Source organism: Acanthopagrus latus, chromosome 22 (assembly GCF_904848185.1).
Source record: "Acanthopagrus latus isolate v.2019 chromosome 22, fAcaLat1.1, whole genome shotgun sequence".
NCBI lineage: Eukaryota > Metazoa > Chordata > Actinopteri > Spariformes > Sparidae > Acanthopagrus > Acanthopagrus latus.
In genome coordinates this window covers 9,608,447-9,627,799 of record NC_051060.1, presented here as the reverse complement: position 1 = coordinate 9,627,799, position 19,353 = coordinate 9,608,447, and the positions used below count along the sequence as shown (strand labels likewise).

At 39.6% G+C, this 19,353-nt stretch overlaps 2 protein-coding genes across 2 annotated transcripts in view; one reads left to right on the top strand and one right to left on the bottom strand.

The window, feature by feature from the left end:
* The window catches only part of LOC119011997 (nesprin-1-like), a 79,721-nt gene extending 66,321 nt beyond the window's left edge, over positions 1-13,400 (bottom strand). Inside the window, exons 1-23 of the mRNA XM_037085440.1 lie at positions 13,262-13,400; positions 12,849-12,953; positions 9,453-9,514; positions 7,159-7,254; positions 6,935-7,012; positions 6,743-6,835; positions 6,351-6,547; positions 5,785-5,984; positions 5,494-5,594; positions 5,248-5,337; positions 4,780-4,893; positions 4,253-4,390; positions 3,809-3,973; positions 3,551-3,663; positions 3,233-3,401; positions 3,016-3,112; positions 2,695-2,900; positions 2,322-2,474; positions 1,944-2,081; positions 1,731-1,832; positions 1,382-1,549; positions 970-1,128; positions 199-876 (exon numbers count right to left, since the gene is read on the bottom strand). Of these exons, the coding sequence (XP_036941335.1) occupies positions 199-876; positions 970-1,128; positions 1,382-1,549; positions 1,731-1,832; positions 1,944-2,081; positions 2,322-2,474; positions 2,695-2,900; positions 3,016-3,112; positions 3,233-3,401; positions 3,551-3,663; positions 3,809-3,973; positions 4,253-4,390; positions 4,780-4,893; positions 5,248-5,337; positions 5,494-5,594; positions 5,785-5,984; positions 6,351-6,547; positions 6,743-6,835; positions 6,935-7,012; positions 7,159-7,254; positions 9,453-9,514; positions 12,849-12,924 (3,393 nt within the window). The 5' untranslated portion in view covers positions 12,925-12,953; positions 13,262-13,400. The remainder of the gene's footprint in view (positions 1-198; positions 877-969; positions 1,129-1,381; positions 1,550-1,730; positions 1,833-1,943; positions 2,082-2,321; positions 2,475-2,694; positions 2,901-3,015; positions 3,113-3,232; positions 3,402-3,550; positions 3,664-3,808; positions 3,974-4,252; positions 4,391-4,779; positions 4,894-5,247; positions 5,338-5,493; positions 5,595-5,784; positions 5,985-6,350; positions 6,548-6,742; positions 6,836-6,934; positions 7,013-7,158; positions 7,255-9,452; positions 9,515-12,848; positions 12,954-13,261) is intronic.
* Positions 13,401-14,955: 1,555 nt separating this feature from the next.
* On the top strand, positions 14,956-17,542 carry atp5mpl (ATP synthase membrane subunit 6.8PL). The gene is made up of 4 exons (XM_037085443.1): positions 14,956-15,104; positions 15,970-16,093; positions 16,374-16,394; positions 17,400-17,542. The coding sequence occupies exons 2-4, from the start codon at positions 15,970-15,972 to the stop codon at positions 17,411-17,413; spliced, it is 159 nt and encodes a 52-aa protein (XP_036941338.1). The 5' UTR covers positions 14,956-15,104; the 3' UTR covers positions 17,414-17,542.
* The last annotated feature ends 1,811 nt before the right edge of the window (positions 17,543-19,353 follow it).

Below are 19,353 nucleotides of genomic sequence, written 5' to 3'. Positions count from 1 at the left end.
GTTTGAGCATGAAAGCATTTTCTTTAAGCAACAAGTGGGTGCAAAGCCAACTTTATAGACACTTTGATTAACACTTACTCGCAATTGCAAAGTTCCTTTTTTCAGGGTAAATCATTATTCATTCATTTACTTTTGCTGTTGAGAAACTTTTCTCATGATGAATGAAAAATACTACAGCCAAAATACTCAAATCTGTACCTGTTTCCTTTTGGCTTGTGACTCTGAAATCTGTTTGCCACCAAATAACTTGATGGCTTGCTGGATGCGTCCTTGCAGACGAAACCGGGCCTTCTCCAGTCTGCTCCTCGCCATTGACTGGGCTTTTGAATGAACTTCACTGCGGACCAAAACTGGTGGCTGTGGAGATGTATTATTACTTTGTGGGGTTTTTGGTTGCCCTCTTATTCTGGGTTTTGACTTGTGGATCTGTGGGGAGGATGCGCTTTCCTTCTCCACAGGAACTGGACTTTTTGGACCAGTTGATCCAGCAGGAGCTTGGGTTAATGCAGGTAAAAGTTGATCATTTTGACTTGGGCTTGAAACTTGAGAGTGAATATGACATCCTGGTGCCCCCAAATGCTGAGGCAGCATCTGGATTTGAACATGTGGTAGCACAATGGATGGTTCCTCCTGTGTGTCCATGTGCTGTTTTTCAGGCCAACCCTGGAGACCTCTTGTTCTTTGTTGAGGTGTCTGAGATGGGCTCACAGCTGAAACCTGATTTGGGTCTTGAGCTTGCAGCACAACATTTCCAACCTGGTCGACATGTTTGGTTCTGGCCACAACCAAAAACCCCGACTGTGGCTGCGTCTGCATCTGATCGGCTGTTTCAACGTGTTGCAGAAACCCAAGGGAACCAAACCTCCCAAGAATCTCCTGAAAAAAACAAAACATCTACAAATGTTACTGTCTCATATAAATTTGAGTGTTGAAGAACTTGAAAAGGTTATTTACATTGATCTAACTCACCTGGCAGTGAGAGACTGCCTCTGAGATCCTATCTTGCATGACAGAAGTACTGAGGTGCTGCAGAGGAGACGTTCTCTGTACTTGTGCCACAAGGTTCTGCAGATCCTGTCCCTCCATTACAACCTGGCTCTCCAGCTGCAAGCCTCGGGAGACCAGGACCTAGAAAGGATTATACAGCCTATATTTGATTATCTGTTCTCTAATGTTTCATTTTATTGAGCTTAACCAAACACGAGTCTAAAATGTATCCACAATTTGAGAGTAATTTGCAAATTGTAACTCTGCCAACACTTGCTCTATCCATGTTAACAAATGCTTTTCTGAAACAGGCTCTCTGATAATTTGTGATGTCTTAAATGACAAAACAAAAAAATGCTTAGTTTGAAGGTGCGGAAATCTGTGATTTGCTGACTTTGGCTGTAGATTCCACAGCAGGGCGTCCTCTGTGTTTTTTCTCCTTTAGGTGCTGGTGACAGTCCTGGGCGTCTGTGGTCCAGTGATCCAGCTCAGCCAGATGGCCCTCCAGCCTGGACGCAGCCTTCTGCAGCTCTCCACAGCTCCTCTCTGCTTCAGCAAGCATCTAATGTACATATACAAGCAATTAGGAGTGAAGCCTATCCTTACTTTGTCATACTAAAAAATAATACCAATAATGGGACAACTCATCTTATGGAAATGTTTTAATTGAAACAATTCATAGTCAAAAACTGGAACATGACATAATGTTAAAATTTATCACAGTTAGTCACAGCTTTTTGTACCTGTGGGAGAGTTTGCATGAGATTCTCTATGTGGCTTGTTTGAAAGTCTGGGGATGAAGTGAGGGATGAAAGGTCCACGTCGGCCATCTTCTTACTCAGTAGCTAACAAAATAAAGTATAAAGAGAGATTAGCTCGGGCACAGAAAGACTTAACGATTGTGTCTATATGTTTCTTTCTGTGATTTATATCTATCTACTTGTAACTTTGCCAACCTGTAACTTCTGTCTGGTAGCCTTCAGTGGGACAGAGGCCACATCCAGTGGCTGCCTCAGAAGCTGGCTGGCTTCTTGGGTCAGTGAATGCACCATTTGAAAACAGAGGGGACCGACACTGGGCTCTGATGATACTTCCTAAGAAAGATGTGCTTCATGAGGGACAACCTGTATTTATGTCTTTATGTCCTGTTGTTCTCATGTCTAAAGACTATGTTCAAAATATATAAAACAAAAGCTTCAAATGAAAAGCAGCAACAGTGTTTAAAAAGTTGTGAGTTACTTCATTCAAAATCCTGGACATCAATTTCACGTGAACTGTCCATCCATTCACATCTGTACTACAATGGAAAAAGCAGTGAGCGCATGCATACTTACAAACATTGTCTTCTTCATGCACTCAGCCCACTGCATGTTGACCTTGCTGAGTTGCTCAGCCAGAGCGAGGCTGGTTGAAGATTCTGTCAATTCGATGAGTAAGTTCCCTGCTTGGTTTAGCTTAGCCTGACATGACGTCCACTCACTCATACCCTACAGAAACCAGTCCACCAAAAACCAAACCAAGATAAAAAAAAAAAAAAAATCAGGTGGATGCAAAGTTTCTCTTCTGCAGCCATCAAGGGGATATACAGTAATCTAACACATTAACATTGGTTGGTGCAGCTTCCACGCTAGACTTCATAGTGAGAGTCATAAAGAAATCTTTTTAAGTTCATTCACTGACAAAAATACCAAACAAAGCTGAGATTACCTGCGTCCCTGCAGCGGGAGACTGGGTGTGTGAATGTATTTTTTGTGCCAACCACGTCTGCAGAGAAGTGATGCAGTTGTTGTAGGTCTCCCACGCAGACACCACCCTCTCCATCATCTCCCTGACAGCCGTCACAGCCTGTGCAACCAGTTCAGCTTCGCTTTCTGCTTCCTTCACCTGACGAGTGACACACTGGGAACCTTCACCTGGTGGAGCGAAGAGTGTGTGGAGTTCAGGTCTTGACTTTTGAAAACAAAGAATCTTCATGAAAGGATAAAACTGAGCTTTTGTGCTTATAGAACAAGCCCATTTAGCACATACCTAGCGCTGCCTTGCTGGTGTAAGCATTCGCCTTCTCCTTTAGGTTTTGGAGAGCATCCATTAGAATCAAAAGCAGTCCCTGCCGTTCCACTGTGTCCTAGACAACATACCAACAGAGGCAATCACTTCTGATGTTTTCGACTTTGATATTATACCACTGGTATGTTTTTGGAACTGGTTTTACAAGGTTTTGTATCTAGCTCTTTCAGATACTTACATGCCAGTCCTGCAGAAGCACAAGAACGGTCTCTTGAGATCTGTAGGGAGCTTTCCAGGTCTGAAGCTTATCATTGATGCGACCCAGGAGATGCAGAACAGTGTGATGGGATTCCTGGTATTCCAACTTAATCCCTTGATACTTGGCAGTGACTCGGACACTGGTTAAACTGTTCATAAACAAAGAAGGTGTGAATGCGTTACATAAGTGTTTCATAGGAGCAGAACTGCAGATACATTTAACAGAGATTTAAAGATTTACGGATTTTATTTTTTATCACATTTTTAATCACAGAGGTTGAACAATTATTTCACGTACCGTCTTTTTATCTCATCAAACTTTTCCAGTGGCACTACTACATTTCCTGTGTCATCCATGTTGCGGAAGGTATCAAGGATACTGACGTGGTGGGTCATCTCCTTAATTAAAGTCTGAAGAAAAAAACAGCAAAGACTAGAAGTACAAAAAATAAGATGCAACATTCTCGTCCCACAGCATATATGCTGCTTCAGAGTTATCTAGAAAATGTTTCATTTCGATTGTTGATTTGTTCTGCAGTGTCAAATTAAAAATAACCTTTAGTGTGTCCTGTTGAAATCTTGCTTCTTTGGCAGCATCTGCGTGATCTTTCCCTCCTCCTCCCTCTCCTGTTAGCACTGCCTCTGCTCGCTGCAGCCACAAGACAACTGAGTCCAGGGGAGGAGGGAGACTCAAGTCCAGGTCTGCTTTGCGTCGCTGCAGCTGAGGAATGACACACACATAAACAACCTGCTATGAGCACAAATCTGCTGATTGTAACGTTGTCTAATGAGTCTGACACATCTGGAGATAAAGGAAGTGACACAGCAGGAGCCAATTTCCAGATTAAAAGCAACCTCAGGAGCAACGGTCCAGACAAATGCACCACACACAAAACACTTAACACAAGAAACAGTAAATGACCAAGACTTTAAGAGACTAAAAAGCTGCTGGGCGCAGAGTTTGAGCATACTGCTTATTATTCTCAGTGGATCTCCTCACCTCCTGCTCTAAACGATCCCATGCTGCCTTGAGAGCACACTGCTCTTGGCTCATCTCAGGACGGCGTCTTATGGCGGCAAGGAGGGTCATCACTGGTTTCCTCTGCTCAGTGAAGGAATCAGCGAAGTTCTGAAACACCTAATGATCCAAATACAGTTCAAACTTCTAAAACAATGTCAAGAGGTATCAGACACTTGATGTTTTCATGAAAAGTTGTAACCAAATTTAAGACTGAATCATTGGCACATCAATTTTCTTACTCAAGAATGGCAACTAAGTATAAAGGTTGTTTATATATGGCTCCATGCAGAGGTTTCATGTCAGAATATTGTTATTAGAGTGAGCTCAATCTGAATAACTAATTTTGACTTTTTTAATTAAGTCAATTAATTTACAGATGGTAAAATTAAATGAGATTAAAATGTTTGAGGCAACAGTGATTACACAAATGTCAAATCTATGACAACTTAATTAAGTTTCAGTTAGTTAGTTTTTTTTCTCTCAGCTCTTCCTCTGCTTCACCTTACCTGGTATTTTTCTGCGAAGCTTGACTTCTCTGTAGCTGTCTGAGACTTGGACAGCTCCTGGTAAGTTTGCTGCAGCCAGCAAGTCACCTCTTGTGCACGCTCACTTGGAGAGACCTACATTTTCAAAATACAGACTGTCATTAATAACATCTGTCTAGGTTAAAAAAAAAAAAAAAAAAAACGTGGATAAATGTAAGAATCACGTGCCATACTCAAACAGAGCTAAGAGTTTACCTCGACAAGGTTTCAGAGAAAAAAGATTTTGATCCTTGTAAAGAGCAGCAAGAAAAAACATTTCTTGAAATTTTAAGAAGCCCTGTGCATTGACAGCCATCCATCTTATAAACAGCAGCTGAATTGTTTGTAAATAAGATTTTCAGCATCAATGCAACAAATGGAAATAAAGACATTTAAAAAGACTGACAAATAATAGCTGAGGAAGGACATCCTCGGCCAGTATACAGCTACCTGACGTATTGGTGAGACAGCAACAGCTGGGGTGAAGTGAGCAGGCAAGTTCTCAGGTGAAAGAAAAGAGGGCTGGACCAGAGGAAACAGCTGCACCACCAGAGGAGAAAAGGTAAGGTAACGAAAGGTTTATTTCATGCAGGAGATTGTGGGTTCAAACTAGAAAGATAAGCAGCAGGGACAAAAGCTTTCAAGAAGGGAAGTTGTAGATGAAGTCAGTTCTGCAGTGAGGGTTTCAGGTCCTACCTGCAGATGATCATCAGGTGATGGCATGTCATTAGAGTACTGTAGAAACTGGGCAACATATGTCATAATGGACTTCTCATCAGGGTCTTTCACGTCAACATCTGAGGTTCAGGTGAAAACACAGAAAGGTTCACACATGATGAAAAATAATACATTACTTTTTCTCACGGCTTTGTAGGAGCAGGAATCTGTTAGTTTGCGTAACCTGACTATCCCTCTGAAGCAACAGGTTTCACCTTCTCCTTTAAAGATACTGAGAACCAATATGAGTCACTACTGAATGAGCCTCACCCTCCAGCTCCAGTAGGCGGGGGATGTTTAGCTCCCTCTCAGCCAGGTGAAATGCCTCTTCCAGGTTCTCGTGGTTGGTTCTGGACCTGACTAGTGAAAGATCCACCAGCTGTGGTCTGAGGGAGCACAGGATGGCCAAGAAGGCCTCTCCACTTCTCCAGCTTAACTTGAAGTCCCTCACACTGACAGAGCAGCCGACCCTAGAGAAATACACACAAATTAAGAAGAAGAAAGTGCCTAAGAGGGTCTGAGCCGATCTGTCTTGAAGTGACAGCAAAACATCAGTAATTGTTCAGTTATTGCTTTGACTCTATCGTCACTACCAACAAGCAATTTAGCTTGTCTATCTGATTTGCATGTGTCTGAACTTTGCTACAACAAAGTTTGATTAAGAAAAAAGACATGCAAACTATGGAAACACATGCAAACCTGACAAAGACAGCTTTAGGGCTGACTGTCATTCCTCCTGTGAAGGATCAGTGACACAATGCTGCCCAGAAAACTGTTCAGGTTGCCAGTGATCAAGATTTAATTTCAAGCATTCATATGTATAGTAGAACAACCACCTTTGGCATTGGTCCCTGACCCACATGAGCAGGGCTTTCTTTGCAGACACTCTGAAGCGTCTGTGGAGAGGCGATGTCCGTCCCCCAGGGACCGGACTTGCTGGGACTGGGCTGCCAGACCAGGAGTCCAGGCTGGACAGAGAGTCGAGGGAGGAATGACGAGAGCTGAAGGAGAGAGTGTTGGCCAACTCCTCGATCTAAAACAGAGAGAATAAAACAATATCTTGTATCTCCAGTGATCAGTATCTTTGAATATGCTCATATATTTCTAATCTGTACGTTCTTAATATCATATTTCATGTATTACAAGATGCTGTTGCTGTAGTTTCTTCTCTTTCACATAAGTATGAGTATGTGTTATGTGATAGCACTAGTTCAGCATCTGTACTCACATGACAGTGGAGGATGATGGTCCATATGAGACCGAGGATGATGGAGGGCCGTCCATCTATAATATCTGAGATGTTGATGTTCACCAGTTTGATCTACAGAAACCAAATATGACAAATGTTGGTAACACAAACTGTAGAGTCAGATGTCATGCTTTGTTTGTTTGTTTGGGTTTTTGTTCTGTTGAAACTTACAGATTTTCTCTTGAGAAAGTTGAGCGCTGTCTCGATGTTGGCCCTCTGCTGGAAAACCCCACGGCCTCTTTGTCTTTTCTTTGGAGACAAATAACACATCAGCTTCATTGTAACGTTAATATCTATTGCAGGATTTTTTTGGGTCATTTAGGCTTTCTAATTGTCAAGTACGTTTCTATCGGAGTTAAATGGAATTTATTAATTAGCACATTGTAGTAACTTACCATCCGCTGGCCACTCATCTCCTCCAGCAGGTCGAGCAGCTGCGACCCATCTCTGAGGTCGGAGAAGAGGTCTGACACAAATGAGGGAGGGCATCTCTGCAACAAATCACACAAATACTGTTATCAATTTATATGTCCAGCTGCACAGTACATCAAAATAAAGGAGCGTGTGAGCTCAGGTGATGACCCAACATTAACTTCAACTGTTCCATCTGCTACAATCGGAGATGATACTGATTGTACTGATACTAAGATACCAACACAGAAGCATACCCTAAAGTTGTGTGTTTAAAATAAGAATCAAATGTATTAAATCTCTTCATTTTTAAATCTTTTTAGATCTCAGATCGCAGACGAGAAAATGCAAAACAAGCCAAATATATTGGATATTAAAAATAACTGACAGGACTATTCATGAAATCATAATTAGTAAAACTATTAAAACCTATCTATTTTTCAAACTTTCTGATGTTGGTATTGAGCACATTCAAAGCAGATTAAACCTCAAACCTCAAAACAGGAAGTAGCAGAGCTTAGAAAGGCATCTGAGCTCCTCAATTTTTGATGCAGAAGACCAAACATACAGCACTGTTAAATATCATCACATAACATTCATTTTGAGTAAGAGCACCAATTAGATCACAAACTAAACAGCTGTTAATGAATCCATATAATATCCTTTCAGATTTGGTGGGTAACGTGCTGCATCATTTTGTACAAACAGGAAGTTATTCAGGGTTTTTCCATGTCATGTGGTACTAAAAAGCGAAAGGCTGATAGAAAAAACATTTCTCGAATGTTCGTCAAAGCACAGAAGAAAACTGTGTGACGGGAAGTAAAGGGGTTTATGGGAAATGGGATCTACTTTGTGAGAAACAATACACTCAACAATTATTTTGCAATGACATGATCTTTTTTTTTTTGAAATGCTGCTTCACATAAACATCCACAACCCAAAAGGTCAGAGCCTGTTAATCCATCCATCCAACTGGACTGAAACTGAGTTGGGAGCATTTAAAAGTTTCCAGGTCAACGCTTTAGATAAAGTCACAAACGGTGACCGATGTCCTCGAGACATAAAGGAAGTCTCTCTTGTTGGGGGTTGTCAGTGGACTGTTGTAACAGATGACAGGTTATGAACCGGTGATTTTAGCGAGGAGTCATATGGACCTGAGGTTATGAAGAGGTGGCTGGATTCAGATTACATGCTGTCCTGCTTCACTGAAGCACTATTTATACTCCTGGCGTCCGTCACGAGCCGCTCAAGGACTCTTTCCACTGAGATCCACGGTGAGCTGCTTCAATGCACCCTGCTGTCTGAACAATGAGTCAGCATGTCTGCAGCTTGCTTCATATCATTTACAGCTCTGCCACAGCATGATGTCATGTCATTTTCCAACACTACCTGAGTAGAGCGCTCCCAAACATTACTTTTATACTTTAACACTCTTCACTCCAAATACTGCAAACTGAAAAACAGTTCAACTCTAAGCAAAAGCATCAAATGAGGTTTTTGATTAGTATTTAGTTGAGACGTCAGGCAAATTAAAAGTAGGTTTTGGAATATATAGATGACAACTTTTGCTGAACCTTAAGAGAAATCTATGTCAAAGGTCAACAGGTGTATTGTTTGAAACTTGATGCAGAGTGTAAACCTGACGTCGACACGTGTTTCCTACCCTGTGCACACAGCTCACATCAAGGCCTCGCGTGGATGAAACCTAAAAATATTGATTCACTTCCCCCCAACCATAATGAAACTGGTGAAAACTAGACACATTCGACTACTTAAAAACATGTAAATAATAATACACATTCTGTTGCAGACAGAATATTTCACATATTAGAGAAAGATAAGCTTTGCAGTGCATGGAAGAGACAAGGTCCTTCTTACATGCTGATGCTGCATGTAGACTGGCAGCCTTGTGTTACTTTTTCATCGCTCCAGCCTCTTTCTAATTCACCATGTAATTTAACTGGAACAAAGATAATCTCCAGAAGATATATCCTATTTAACAGTTGATCTAAAAGCATCAGGTCTTTTTTTATTTGAAACTTATCAGCTGTTTGATACTACCAACAGCAGGAATGCTGCTTTAATAAAGCATTAGAGTTTAGATATTGTCTCCAAAGATGTAAAACCATCCAAGCACTTTTTAGATTCTTTTGATAGATACATACATATATTTGTTACGTCTTTTTCACAAAAATGAGGTTCTGGCAGTTTCTTGTCTTCCTTAATAAATACTTATTTCTTGTTAATTCATTTACTCACTCACTCCGCATCAACATACCTTCGAGAGTTGAGCATTTATCCAGTTGGTGAATGTCCTTTTCTGAATCTGTTCATGCTCCACTGTTGAAACAGACAAAAAAATTATAATCTATCAATCTAATCATTGCATTTTAATTTTCACTGGCATCAACACAGTTGAAGTACTGGATACGAAAATCAATGAGATGGAATGCTGTAACATAAAAACACATAGTTTCAATTGGAAAATGATGATTCTTTGTGGATTTTGGAAGTGTGTGTGTGCTGGCAGTAGCACACAGGTGCAGACATTCTTTAATTAGTTAAATGTATCCCTGGGTTTTCTCAACTTCTCCCCATTTTATTTATTTATTTTGTTTCATTTTAGGTATAGGCGAATGCAATTTTAAAATGCTATATAAATGTATAGATTTGCTTTTATGTTGTCGACTTTTTTTTAAATACTTCAATACAGTCCAGCATATTAATTAATTACAAAAGTTCCACTAATTTACAGTTGAAATTTGGCATTTGATATAAAATGGTTGTTTTTTAAATTCTCATTCATGCATCATTTTTAATCTCATTTAAACTCCAGCTGGATTGAAAACACCAACTAATGTAAACACATGCACAGAATACATAAGAGCATTTTCCTCAAAAGCAACCTGACGTTTTCCTGTCAGACATGTGCTCCTGTGAAGTTTATAACAATCTATAAATCATCATGATATTAGCTAAAGGTAGGCCGTGAACTACTCACCGACATCAGAGAACTGAACAACTTTTCGAGCCTCCATGCTTACAACTAATAGCAAATGAATCCATGTATAATAAGTGAAGGGGCTACAATGTATGCCTGAGCTAATACAAGTCGACCCCGAGTGGCAGACTTCCTCTTTAAGCTAAAGTAAGGCTCCTGGCAGGGATCTTGCTACATGACGGGACCGTTTCCAGGGCAGTGACAGACATAGATACTGACGCGCACACACACAGCTGATACACACAGAGACAAGCTCACAGATTGAATCTCCTGACAGACATATGCACACACACAGTGAAGGGTTTGATCATGCATGGTTCTTGAGAGGTACCAAAGAGTAGAGTAGGTAGACCAAATCCTGAGCTTCTGTTTCCAAAACATGAACCTCTTACTATATATAACATTATAAAGGCCTCCTGAATTAGAGTATCATGGAGGTGACAGGAAAGTTAAAAACACAGGCAAGTGGTTTTGGTATTAGTCAGAGTATATTGATACTTAGAGTAAGTGGAGCTGGTGATCAGCTGGGAGCACACAGGCCCTTTTTGTGTCCATTGTATATTTTAGAAATACTTTGCATTTAATGCATTGAGTAAAATTATTTTACTTTGTTAATTCACTTTTTTAAGAATTATCCAAGCTGTACCCAACATGAACTTTTAGATGTTGCCAATAATCATATGATTCTGCATCACTTTCGTTAAATTTAACCACTACTTTCTGTATCTGTGTGCAGTGTTGCTACTATTACATTATAACAATCTGTTGAGACTATTTAACGATTCAGTCGGTATTGAATTGAAGGAGCTTGATGTTTAGTCTGAGGTCATCAGAAAAGCACACATAGGCTAACTTTTGGGTTGCTGAACTCACACGTGCAAATGGGATTAAGCCCTGAATCTGACTCAGTGGGTCTGCTGTTTGTTTAAGAGCCTGTCGAGGCAGGAAACTCATGATAATATTTAATCACTCCACTCCACCCAGTTAACCTGGCAGTTCACTTGACACGGCCAGTACAAACAGCAGTAAGAGGCTTCAACATGTCAGTAATGGCGTCCTGCTCTAGGTCATTGTAACACGGCATCAGACAAACAAATCAGTTTTCTCATGCTGTCAAAACACAAATACAACCGTGAGAGTATGCAATGTGGAAAAATGTAATATCAATTGTGAATGTGAGTGTCAATTTTAAATTACCATGTGAATTTATTTTACTCTCATACTCTGGCACTTAATCATGATGCACTGTCAAAATTGTCTGTGTCTGATATTCCCTCATGCAGTTAAATTATTATGTAAAAAATAACATATAGCTGGTACTGGACACCATGAAACACAGCACATGTTCTTGAAGCATCACATATTAAGGAAACACACGATATGATGTCTTGTAACCTTGACTTGACACCTGTTGTGAACGTGATAAAGTTTTTATGTATGTTTATGACAGTTGTTATAAAGTGTCATTTTGAGACAGCAGGGTACAACAAATGTGGTTTTGGCTCCTGGCATGCAAGGACTGACAAAACTAATAGGAGCGCTACAGTAGCTTCAAAGCCGAATGAGCTAACTAGCTACAGCTAACATTAGGTGGCAATTAAGTTACTTTGGCAACAAGCACACCTCTCAAAATAATTTTGGTACTTATTCTCTGCTTTAATGATGAGCTCAAATTGTACCACTGTAGTTGAGGTCAGAAAAAATATTCATGACACAATTCTGATGGTCTTATGACAGCCAACATATGACAGTTTAATGTAAAGTTAACACATAAAGCTAAATAGTTTATTTAAGTTTGATAATTAGGCCTGCAGTGACATGTTAATGGCAGGTCGTGTCATCTCCTTTGTGTTCGTGAAATAAATGCCAAGCCAAGCTGACAAAATGCTGCACATCTTGCAATCACAACGACTATTTTCCGCTCACATAAAACATGGTAAGATTTAAGACACGCACTGCTTACAGAGAGGAAAAAAGATGTGCAAAGAAGTCTGGTCGATGAATACAGTGACTTTCAAGGTAATTTTTCATTACTGTAGCCATCATGACACAATTACTGTACAGTAGTTTTGCCTTCTGCAGTAGAAGACCAATTTGATTCGTCATTGGACGAAATGTTTTATCATGTGGTTAAAGACCAGTTTGACCAGGAACTCAACTGTTTCATCCAATTAGTGGTGGAGTCACATGCAAGCTTTTTGGCATGACTCTAGCAAACATAGCAGGTTTCCCTATTTCAGCAGGAAGGGCCGAACAACAAATCATTCATTTTCTGTTTCAACGGAAAAAATAAAGACAGATGCTGCAAAAGTATTCCCTCAGTATCATGGTGAAGTTTGCAATCTGTCACAAGGAACATCCTCAGTGTGTCTGAGGTCAGAGCTGTTTGCTGCTAATACATTTTGAAAGTAACTGTTGTGGCTAGGAAACTGGAAAAAACAGTAAACCTCCAGCACCACCACTCTCACCCAACACCACCACTTTCATTCTCAGTTTTTAAGCTTCTTTTTCTTTTGGTTATGACTTCAGAGCACATATTATAATGTCAAATGAAAGTGATGCAGGAGACACTGAAATAGTATCTCCTCAACACAGTTCATGATTTGGCCAACACTGCGATTCCCGAGTACAGCACATGTCACAACATCTACAAAAGTACAGGAATAGACTGACCTTGGAGGAGCATGTGCACGTTGTCAATATCCAGTGGAATGCTTCCATCGTCTTCCCCTGCTCCACCTGAGGCCATGTGGTCTCCAACCACAACACGAGATCAACCTCAGAGGGGGGGCAAGGGACATGGATAAGTAAAATTGTCAACCCATGTGAGATCCACAGTGACCCAGAGGAATAATTCTGTCCAAAACATTTTAGTTAGCTGCCGCTACAGCCTGATTAGTCATGTTGCAGTCAGAACACACCCACCGCACCATTACATGACCACAGAGATGCAAGTAGACACATGCAAACATTTAAACAAAGCGTTCAAAGAGGAGGAATAACCGGGCGGTGTAAAGAGCCGGCCTCACACTGCCATCATGTAAATATACAAAAATAGACGGTCTGGTCACAGATCTTTAACATACCTGTAGCAGGGCTGTGGTCAGTGAAGACAGCTAATGCAGCTGACTGCATTACAATGAAGAACCCAGCAGACTGTGTACAATAAATGTCCTCAGCTGTGTCCTTTAATACTGGCACAGGTCTACGTTTGTTCACTGTGCTGAGTCCCTTCAAATAGGATGTGGCCTTTAGGTGCTCATAAATGAAACAAGGTACCTCTTGCCTATTGGAGCATGAGGACAAAAAAAGGGTGGAGAGTCCCGCCTACGCTGACTGCAGGCCCAAATCACTCCCGCAGGCGCACATACAACTCAGTTTCCTTTGGCTAAAACATGTCCTCACAAAGCCCACTGTGGATTAGTTCTGTTTTCAGCTTTACTTGTTACTGATGTTCCAGGAAACAAAAATGATAGTCTCTCTGTTTGTATCTCTGCAATGACATAACAGCACAGAAAAAAAGAACACAGGGACTTTCTGAGTCAGTTTCATATTGAGTTAGAGTGATATTTTAGGGCTTTAATTGAATGCAATATAAATCGAGAGCCAAAATCCCTTTTTATTTCGATATTTATTAGTTTCACATGGAGTGAAAGAGGGCGCACAGACAGTAGGGCACGTTACACAATGCCATCTTTACCCTTGAAAGCAGTGCCAGTGTTTTATTTGTTGAATCACTATGGTGAGCAGACAGAGCTGGTGGAAAGTCTGTGTGCCACATACATGTAGCAGCTGCACCTCAAATTCCCTGTTATGGCAGTGGCACAACCACCAAAGAGCAGAAGAGGATATAAGATAACTGAACTGTTCCTTTGGAAAGTCTCAAACTGTGTAACCTCAAGAAGAAGAAAACTAATCACTAAAAAAATCCACCACGATTAGAGCGTGTGACTGAAATTGAAAGTGAGGCAGGAGGTTTTTCACATTAGAAGGTTGTTATAGTCCGTGACCAAGAAAAGCACAGATCATGAGAGCGACGATTAAAGCAAAGTAGTGTCTGGTTTAACTGCATGAACAAGTTTCTAACATCAAACCCTTAACCTAACTAGATGAAAGCCAGACACTCTTACTTACCAATATCCAGCCTCTTACCCCACACATTAAAGGGATGGAAGGGTATGCTAGAGAAAGATAGTTGTTTGATGAGTGTCATGTCTGGGTCGTCAATTAATGACGCTTTGGTTAAGAATTTCAGGGCCAAATACTGACCCAAACGGATATTTGACGACCAGGGAATAAGGTCTTTCCCCAAAATTGCCTTCCTTACCTTTAATGTGTGACAGCTGACCAATCCATACAATTTCGCAATGAATGAATTTCTGGTGACCAAATCAGAACTGTTTTGAAAAACATACTGTTGGCTTTGCTCAGTAATCATTAATAGAAGGAAATGTGAGAACTGCCTAAATTACCTTGATTCCCATTATTCATCATTCATTCATTTTGACAGAATTAAGATTAAAATCATGTTTCCACTGCCAGATAAAAATTGTAATTTCAGTGAGTTTCATAAGCTGTATGATATCAGATCAGATCCAATTCTGAGATGTTTAAAATACAATGAATGCAGTCATCAACACTATCAATGGACTGCACTGTGTTTAATATATTTTTTTAATTAATGGAAATATGTCAATATAAATCATGGTGTATGTCACACATAAGCCGCTTTGTCCTCAAGGTGGAGCCAAGAGACAACTACACATAGATCAAAAACGTTACTCATGTACCTCCATCTGGTGGCGCTACACACCAAAACATGATGCAACACTTACACAGTGGAGCGTAGAAGAAGACTTCCCCCACGACTTTGACGTATAGCAACATCGGCTGTCCTGACCTTCTCTCTGTAGCGTGACAAACTGAAAGGTAAGAGAAGAGTTTGCACTAAGTAAGTAAAGTTACTTCAGTTGTAACAAAGAATCATAGTATGTCTCACGACAACAATTAAAAGAGCAAGCTAACATCTCTATTTGCTGTTGTTGTGTGTGCCACTTTTGCAGGTGTACTCAGCTAGCTAGCTAGCCTCAAGCTAAAGCTAGTTAGCGTTCATTCCTGGTTCTACAGTAGAGTACATACTAATGCTAGTCGGGGTCCATTCATTGATTGAATTAGTACGCTTGTATTGTTAAATGAACGCAATATAAATGTCAGCCTTCTGGCTGCGTGTGAATGTCCTTATAATTATTTTTAAGCGGCTCGTATAATTTAACATTTATTGCTACCACTGACTTTGTCAAATCCGAGGTTGTGATATTAGCAGCAGCACATTAGCGTTAGCCAGCTACGTTACTGTAAATTCATCCACAGTCTCAATAAAGATACGTTACTGAATGTGCCAGTGAAATGCTTTGGTACCCATTTCGCGAAGAGCACAGATGACATGAGTAAAATGATGTTGCCATTGTAGGTGCCTCCTCTTTTGATCGGTTTTTCAGAGGTGGCCAAAGTCATTAGCTAGGCCTATCACAGCTGAGGGTCAGGGCTGCAAACAAGTTCACATAATGTATAAATTACATATATCTCGCTCAAAAATATGACTATATAAGATGAAACGTAACTCTGCCAGATAAGCTTAAAAGCAATACTTGAGTAAATCGGTAGAATTGTGAATGGAGTTTGGTTTGGTCTTTCTGGCAGTCACGCTTCTACTTAAAGAAAGTGTTATATGATGTTGGAGCATTTGCACCGGCCTAACCACTGTTTTGATACTGTGTTGTGGCTGTCTCCACAGATGGCTGGAAGCATTTTTGCAGCTTGGTGGACCAAGATGGGCCCATACTACTCAAAGGCGTACCAGGAGGTCTGGGTTGGAGTAGGCATCATGGCTTATGCTTACTACAAACTTTCCTACGGGGGTGAGTTCAAGACTTAATGGTTGATATTGTAGTTTGAAAATGCATATGTATTCCATTATACAAACAACATATGGTATCATAATAATGTTGTTATGTTACATTATTGTCACTATTATTACAGTAGCTGTGAACACAACTGAAATAAATGGCTCTGATAGTGCTGAATATGAGTAATGTAAGCAGCTGTATGATGATGAACTGAGATGTTTTTCTGTTATGTTTTTGTTTCTGTGGTATGAGTTAAAGCAACTAATATCTCATTATTTTCCTTCTATTCCAGGCAAGAAGGCAGTAAAGGACAGTGAGTAACCTTGCATTCTGTTTATTCATACTTAATAATTAGTGAAAGACAGATTACATGATATTGTGAGATGATAAAATTGTGTCTACCTACAGATTTTGCGATACCATTTATAGATATCCCTAGGGGTAGGTGACCTTACGATTTTAGATGGTGAACAATCTTGAACCACATTCAACTTTTCAGATGAATTTTAGACGTTGTGGTATTTAATGTCCTCTTAGTTTAGTTTCCCAGCTTTTCACAACCTCATTGACTGGCAGATCTGTACTATTTCAACAAATCAGTGGATTAATGTAGGCAAGTAGATGGCTATGCTAGTTGAAGGAATTTGAATGGGGCTCTAACTCTTACTTGGGTGGTTGCAGATGATGCAATGGGAGTTATAGCCAGCAGTGTGGTGGATGAGGATGTGTCATCTTTATTACAATATTGTGCTTTAATGGTGTTAATTTAGACATTGATAGGCCATGTCATAGTCTAGTTTTTATCTAGAGGACATTTCAAAATAAAGAAGAGATTGCAATTTAGATGTGAATTATGAATGCACTTATGTTGTGATATTATTTTTTAGCCCACCCCTAGATATCTAAAATGACCCTTGATGTCTGGCTATATTGGCCACTGTGGGCAATGTTACAAATGAATGAGAACAAGCATCAATGGGAATTGTTTATAAAGATGAATAGAAAGATAGAGATAGAGATGTGCATCTTTCTAGCGAGATAACAAAATGCGTAGATCATGTTGGAGAATTTTACCCATGTTGTCCACTTCTGTGTCCATTGTATATATAACAGTACTACCTGGGTTTTTTTAAAACTGAACTTGATTTTGTGCAAGTACAGATGTTTTCTTGTAGATGTCACTGAAAGGTGGCTAATCTGGTCAATACTGGCTGATATTTTGAAGATTTTTGGTCTTCCCATGCTTGGCTGGAAAGGTATTATTTCAGCAATCTGTTTAAATGTTAATTTTTTGTGGTCCTCTTTTTTTTTTTTACAGAGCCTGCCCATTGAGTATTCCAACATGCTGACCAGCCCCCCTCCTGTTGTCAAATAATCCCCTTGCCGTTTGTCCAGAAGTTCAGCTTCATATTAGAATTTTTGTTAATATGGAACAAATAAAGTTGCTATCCAAACCTTTAATCATTTCATTGTTGTCCATTCTTTGTTTTTTTACTTTGGTCCTTTTATAAGTTAATGCAAAATTAGTTGTTTTTTTTTTTTTTTGAAACGCAGTGGTGACTGTTGACAGAAAAAGATCAAAATCAATCAAAAGAGCGGTATGTGAATTGACATGAAGCAGCAGATTAACAGAAAATTAATATATTTTTAATATGTATATTAAGGGTTCTTGCTAGGGCTGGAAATCCTTCGAAACACTTGCATTTTAAAGCGGTATTTTCAACGTTTGACAGATGGCAAATCTAAGAGTCCTGAGACACATTTTGAAATATTACATATTTTAGTTTTTATTAATTTTTTCATCATGTGGAATTACATAAAACATAATTGTGGTTGTTTATAGCAAAATAAAAGTAATATAGTTAAATAATTTGTATATATCTGTAAATATGTAATTTACTACAAATGTAAGTTGCTGGGATAATTTGGAATTGGGCCATGTAAGAGGTGTAGGAACACTTTATAATGGTCAATAATTTTGTTGCTTCTGCCTTTACAGAGATTTGTACTGAGGTGGATAACATGATTACATTTTTGACACATAATAACGAGATATTAGTTGACATTGGAAACACGGATAATTAGCTGTGTTGATTTAAAGAAAAACACAGGAAAATTCAATGGACTAATGCATCCTAATTTAGTGTCATGCTTAATGGTACATCCGATGTTTCAGTTAGGAGTATGAACAATATTGAAACTTATAAATCCATTCTATAATCAGTTTTTAAAGTTCTTTGGTTGGTTCAGTGCAGGTTCCGTGGTCCTTGGGAAAATGTATCCTCTTATTTCATTGCTGTTGTATGCTGTGGATGAATGAGTGAGCTATTAATAGCGAATGAATCACAGTTTGAGTTTACATTTTAACTGACTGAACAGCGAGAAAGCCACAGCACTGCCATGTTTGGTCTTCGGTGAGCCTGGGCGTGGTGGGTGATTCTAGGAAGCCAGATATCACACATTTCACCCAATATTTGTGATGGCACGAGCCAGTGTGATAATGCTAATCTCCATTTGACACACAACCCCCCTCTTTGAATAGAACTCCAGCTCCCAATTGTATAATTCAAACAACTGGGAGCTAATAATTCAAATTATTTTGAATTTGAACCGCTCACTCTGAGTTCTATCACAAAGGACCGTAGCATCACAACTGGTTTGTTGGTGAAAATCAATAGCAAATAAATCAGTATCTGTTTACAGTTTGGTTCATTGACCCGAGAGTGAGTCGGCCAGAGTCCTGCCCAGGGCCAGAAGTTTAGTGCTGGGTGAAGAGGTGGATAAAGTGATTACGCTTCCACAACATCACTATTGTCTGTGTATGCTGGTGATTGGATTGATATGATATTGAGGTTCAATACTTCATGCACGTGCACCACTGGTGTACAGAAGATGGCGTTACCTCTTTTATTATAACAAAGCATGTTTCAACAGTGGTTTAAAACTGATATGTCTATTTCAAATTTTGAAATTGTAAGGAAGTTGTTTAGTTTCAACAGGTTTAGTTAGAAACCACCCAACAGATCGAAGTTTAGGTTAATCTCAGTTGCATCTCATTTGTTGTGTCAAAGCTAAACATAAAATCCACCCCCAAAACATAATTGGGTGCCTCGAAAAACATCTTTGTTTTCCTATTATTTTTTTGAATAATGAGACTGTCCTTTGTCTATGTCATAGATACAGTAGTCTTTTGTAGAGTTGCTCTCTTGGGACTGAGATGAATTGATGGCTTTTGACGAAAAAATGTTACATCATTAAATAAATGTCTTTGT